Genomic DNA, 6,000 nt, shown 5'->3' with positions numbered 1-6,000 from the left:
TGAAACAGGACTAACCTACCTGGACTAACAAATGCTCATTTTCATTTTTTACATTGCAAAACATTTTTTAAAAATGTTTTCCGTTGCATGCCCTAATGAACACAACCCTGGTGGTTTTTGTCTAGTCTCGCTGGCAGCCCTGTTTCTACTATCAAACCTCAAAATGGACCTTAAAAGTTATTTTGACTTCAGTTTTTAATTTCAACACTCATCTCCAAGAAATGCCGGCCGGTAGCTTTTAGCATAATGTTCCACATTGGAATAAAAAAGCCTAAGTAAGTAAATAAGTAAAATGATAGCTTTCTCTTCACCAGGCTTTAATACAGTTCAGATAGTGTGAAAAGTATATGACTAGATGGCTGAAGAAATAAGAGAATTGTGGAGTGACAGAGACAGACAGGTACACAGCACATCAGACCAAATAGAGAACACTTAATGACATTAGCTGGCTAATTAAAGGCTTTTACACACTTTCAAGTTATAATTTTAGCTTGCACTTTAAATATAGACCTGTGTATTTCATGAAGTAAATATTTAAGGCTAACCCCGACCAACCCTCTATGTGAAAGCACTTCCCCCTGACTTCTAACCCCTGGCCTTGTGTACCTCGTCATGGAGTTTGGAGGGCACAACGCTCAATTCTAAATGTGTAGTGCATAATAGACATAGCTAACTCTGTGTTAGATATTTAATTCCACAAAACGTATGATACTGACCGTTATAATGAACTGGGAGGATGAATCATCAGCGTCCTTTATTGTTGTGAAATTGAATGGCAGATCTTTCCAGGGCAGTTCACCTAACAGGAGGGCTTCTGATTGAAGCCAATATCAACTGACTGTAATTGGTTAAACCTCATGGTCTTACATTAGACAGCACAACTCCATCTACCTGTCGTGATACAATGGGATTGTCCTGTATGGGTTAGGATTTGGTGTATGGTGTGGTGCAGTGCTAGTATGCTCATGAGTAATGACACATCTCCATGTCTTCTAGTGAAACAACTTTGCAAAGTGCAGACAGGAGCAAGTAGAGATAAAACATTAACATAGCTTGATTGAACAAGAGTCCAACAATATCCAGATTAACAAAGGTATCCTGTACCCACCCTCCCTCACGAAAAGACAGTCTTGCAGCACTTTGGAGTAGAGCATGTACAAACAAGGAGTTCTTTAGGAACATATTTCTTCTTCAACATATCCAGTCATTTCAAATACATCTTTTTGGAATGTGAGGTGAAATCACTGCAGCTGACTTGACATTGTTGATAGTCCAACGTAAGTGGGGATGAATAATCAAAGCAATCTGCAAACATATGCACACGTGTACATATGCACACTATGCACGGATGCACCCACGAACAGGCACACACACATACAAGCTCACACACACACGCACCCACACAACCGCAAGCATACACACACATGCAGAAACTGTCCTTTTGCAATGAAGCTGACAGCTTAAACACAGTAAACATCAAACAATCTTCGAAGGTTGTTCATACACAACTTCGGCCCCTTAGCGTACAGAGAAACAAAGAATCAACTGGAGACAAGGAACAAAAAATGATAATAATAATATCTTTGGCAAAAAGCAGTTTTAAAAATGAGAATGTCATTTTAACTTTGTCAACTTCAGAATATGCCAATAAAAAACAACAACAACTAAAACACACAGGTAAGCAAGTGGTGAGTGTCCCTACAACCGGAGTCACAGCCAGTCCAGCACTGTCTGTAGGTCCCAGATGGACCTCTGTTCATCTTGTGGTTGGATGCTTCAGTGTAGTTTCCCTTAAATACAGATCTACGATCAGCTTTCCCTCCCCTATTCCTAATCTTAACCATTGTTGGGGAAAATGCTAAATTGAACCAATATCAGCATCTAGGGGCAACGCACCCTACTCCTGGTTGGATCAACATTGTTAAGTGGCTTTCCTATGTATCCTTTCTATGTACTCAAACTGCTCTCCACCAATCTTTAAGAAATGGTATAGCTATAAGCAATATGGTGGCAAGGCCTATCAGTAGGCTTCAATATTGCTTTCACCTGTCCATTGATTTTGTGTTTAATGATTTTGATTTTGTATATTTTGAATATTAAGATCCTCGCCCCTGCTATGAGGTCACAATGAAGCACATTCAAAAAGATTCATTGTGATGTCACAGAGGGAGCTGAGTGGTGTCTGTGAGGACTCACAGAAGCCAGTGCACTTCATGTGAAGCAACAGAGAAAGAGGGAGAGCTGAGTCTATATGGCTCCATCAGCCACATTGTACTATGTGTATACTATATAAGGAATGCAGGCCGGAAGCAGTGGTGCTCTCTTGTGGAAGCCTTATGTGCCTCAAGGCAAGTAATATAGGGAATAGGGATGACATTTGAGATAAAGCCATATACAATGTTCAATCACAGTGAAGTTTCTGCACTTCCTGTGAGGTCATAGAGGCAGCTGTACCCATCCTGTGATGTCACAGCCAAGTTTCTGTGCTTCCTGCGAGGTCACAAAGGCAGCTGAACCCATCCTGTGATGTTACAGTGGTTTCAGTGAGAGCCCTCAGTCAATAGAGGGCTCCGGTTTAAATTGTAAACAGGACACACAGCGAGTACAGAGACAACACAGTAGCACAGAGAAAGGGGAGGGGATAGGCAGTCTATAGTGGCTCCTCCTCCCCAGCCCCCTACCAGGTCCAGCAAATAATAAATAAAACGTGCCTTTGTGCCCCACCGGTGGAGGGTTTGACTGGGGCATGGAGAAAGAGGAAAAATACCATAACACTGGAATTACACACACATCAGCTGATTACAACATTTCTCTCCATGTGACATGCCTCCCTCTCGCTCACCTGAGTCTGTCCTGCTCTACCTACAAACCACTAGTAATCCAGCATCATGTACAAAGAAAAGAAAACTAGAAGAAAAAACATCAGATGATTAGTTAGAGGTTCTCTTCCTCCTCTTGATTCTCCAAGCAGCTTCCACAGACAGCACCCCCCACTGGTTCTCTAAGGCCCTACCACACCACGCAGCGGTGACCCGAATTCATAGGGGAGCCAGTGGGGCATTGGAAGTGCTCAGCAAAGTCTGGCGAGTTGGAGAGGGTGCCGATGACGCGGTATTTTGGGGGGCTGTGGGGGTCCGTCATGAGTCCTTCGTGGGCGCTCTCCGGGGTTCGCACGGAACACCACACCTGAGAGAAGAGAGGATCTTCCGATAAATTAAACAGGCATTAGCTAGATTATTCTCCTCTCTAGCTTCCCAACTGTTGCATAGTGTTTTAATAGTGTTTTATTCATTTGTACCCACATTTGTTCATCCACTTCTCCAACAGTAGTTTTAATATTCCACTCTTACTTTCACCCCCAATTGCATGTGAACTCCATTTCACCCTCTTGTCTTATATCATGATGTAGGAGTTCATCCTGAGAGCGTGACCTGACTTGAAAAACTTGGGCCCCTAGTTTTATAGCTTATGATATTGTCATGCAAACCCTGAGCCCTAATCATGAGTATTTGATACGTGAACTTTATTAGGATGTGTGTAATGCATCTAGTTGACACTCATCACCTACCTGGGCAAATCCCACAAAGAATAGTTGGTCATTGGTCAGGTTGACCGCTGGCAGCCTCTTCTCCTCACCATTCTCCTGCACCCACGCCTGGTACGCCTGAACACAACAGGACATTTGTTTTTACAATAATAACATTATCCGCCACTCTGATGGCCCTGAGGTGAAGTATAGTAAGACTATTGTATAGTATAATAAGAGTCTGTAATGGCGTTCTTCGTTTGTAGAAAGAGAGTCGGACCGAAATGCAGCGTGGTGGTTACTCATGTCTTTAATAAATGAAGAGCGATACATGAAATAACTTATACAAAAGCAAAACAACAAACGGAACGTGAAAACCTATTTACAGCCTATCTGGTGAAGCTACACAGAGACAGGAACAATCACCCACGAAATACAAAGTGAAACCCAGGATACCTAAATACGGTTCCCCATCAGAGACAACAAGAATCACCTGACTCTGATTGAGAACCGCCTCAGGCAGCCAAGCCTATACTAGACACACCCCTAATCAACCACAATCCCAATGCCTACAAAAACACCAATACGACAATACAATAACCCCATGTCACACCCTGGCCTGAACAAATAATTAAAGAAAACACAAAATACTAAGACCAAGGTGTGACAGAACCCCCCCCCCCTAAGGTGCGGACTCCCGGACGCACCTCAAAACCATAGGGAGGGTCCGGGTGGGCGTTTGTCCATGGTGGCGGTTCCGGCTTGGGACGCCATTAATGTCCTAGTTCCTCCCCTTCGCGTCTTGGGATAATCAACCCTCGCCGCCGACCATGGCCTAATAGTCCTCACCCAGAACCCCACTGAACTGAGGAGCAGCTCGTGACTGAGGGGCAGCCCGGGAACTGAGGGGAAGCCCGGGAACTGAGGGGAAGCCCGGGAACCGAGAGGAAGCCCGGAACTGAGAGAAAGCCCAGTACTGAGAGAAAGCCCAGTACTGAGATGAAGCTCAGGTAGGTAGCCGGCTCCGGTGGATCCTGGCTGGCTGGCGGATCTGGAAGATTCTGGTTGACTAGCAGATCTGGAAGATTCTGGTTGACTAGCAGATCTGGAAGATTCTGGTTGACTAGCAGATCTGGAAGATTCTGGTTGACTAGCAGATCGGGAAGATTCTGGTTGACTAGCAGATCTGGAAGATTCTGGTTGACTAGCAGATCTGGAAGATTCTGGTTGACTAGCAGATCTGGAAGATTCTGGTTGACTAGCAGATCTGGAAGATTCTGGTTGACTAGCAGATCTGGAAGATTCTGGTTGACTGGCAGATCTGGAAGAGACTGGTTGACTGGCAGATCTGGAAGAGACTGGTTGACTGGCAGATCTGGAAGAATCTGGTTGACTGGCAGATCTGGAAGAATCTGGTTGACTGGCAGATCTGGAAGAATCTGGTTGACTGGCAGATATAGAAGATCATGGCTGACTGGCAGATCTAGCTGCTCTATGCAGACTGACAGCTCTGGCTGCTCCATGCAGACTGACAGCTCTGACTGCTCCATGCAGACTGGCAGCTCCTTGCAGACTAGACTGGCAGCTCCTTGCAGACTAGACTGGCAGCTCCTTGCAGACTAGACTGGCAGCTCCTTGCAGACTAGACTGGCAGCTCCTTGCAGACTAGACTGGCAGCTCCTTGCAGACTAGACTGGCAGCTCCTTGCAGACTAGACTGGCAGCTCCTTGCAGACTAGACTGGCAGCTCCTTGCAGACTAGACTGGCAGCTCCTTGCAGACTAGACTGGCAGCTCTGGCTGCTTCATGCAGACTGACAGCTCTGGCTGCTTCATGCAGACTGACAGCTCTGGCTGCTTCATGCAGACTGACAGCTCTGGCTGCTTCATGCAGACTGACAGCTCTGGCTGCTTCATGCAGACTGACAGCTCTGGCTGCTTCATGCAGACTGACAGCTCAGGCTGCTTCATGCAGACTGACAGCTCAGGCTGCTCCAAACAGGCAGGAGGCTCCGGCAGCGCTGTAGAGGAGGTAGGCTCTGATAGCGCTGAACAGGCGGGAGACTCCAGCAGCGCAGGAGGGAAGGAAGGCTCTGATAGTGCTGAACAGACAGGAGACTCCGACAGCACAGGAGAGGCGAGGCGCACTGTAGGCCTGATGCGTGGTGCTGGCACTGGTGATACTGGAGCGATGACACGCACAGGAAGCCTGGTGCGTGGAGGTGGCTCTGGATAGACCGGACCGTGCAGGCGCACTGGAGCACCGAGCCTGCCCAACCTTAATTGGCTCAATGCCCACTCTAGCCCGGCCAATACGAAGGGCTGGTATGAGCCGCACCGGGCTATGCACCCACACTGGAAACACTGTGCGCTCCATAGCATAACACGGTGCCTGCCCGGTCTCTCTCGCCCCCCGGTAAGCACAGGGAGTTTGCACAGATCTCCTACCTGGCATAGCCATACTCCCTGTAAGCCC

At 46.7% G+C, this 6,000-nt stretch overlaps 1 protein-coding gene across 5 annotated transcripts in view; it reads right to left on the bottom strand.

Annotated features, from left to right (window-relative positions):
• Positions 1–296: 296 nt before the first annotated feature.
• LOC123994812 (endothelin-converting enzyme 2-like) overlaps positions 297–6,000 on the bottom strand; it is a 103,703-nt gene continuing 97,999 nt past the window's right edge. For all 5 annotated transcript variants that reach the window (XM_046297817.1, XM_046297818.1, XM_046297820.1 and 2 more), the window contains 2 exons: positions 3,569–3,664; positions 297–3,186 (listed from right to left, as the gene is read on the bottom strand). In XM_046297817.1, the coding sequence (XP_046153773.1) occupies positions 3,010–3,186; positions 3,569–3,664 (273 nt within the window). In that variant the 3' untranslated portion in view covers positions 297–3,009. The remainder of the gene's footprint in view (positions 3,187–3,568; positions 3,665–6,000) is intronic.

The sequence above is a fragment of the Oncorhynchus gorbuscha genome, linkage group LG14 (genome assembly GCF_021184085.1).
Source record: "Oncorhynchus gorbuscha isolate QuinsamMale2020 ecotype Even-year linkage group LG14, OgorEven_v1.0, whole genome shotgun sequence".
Lineage (NCBI taxonomy): Eukaryota > Metazoa > Chordata > Actinopteri > Salmoniformes > Salmonidae > Oncorhynchus > Oncorhynchus gorbuscha.
The sequence above is the reverse complement of the archived record's forward strand: the minus strand, read 5'-3'. Positions and strand labels throughout refer to the sequence as shown.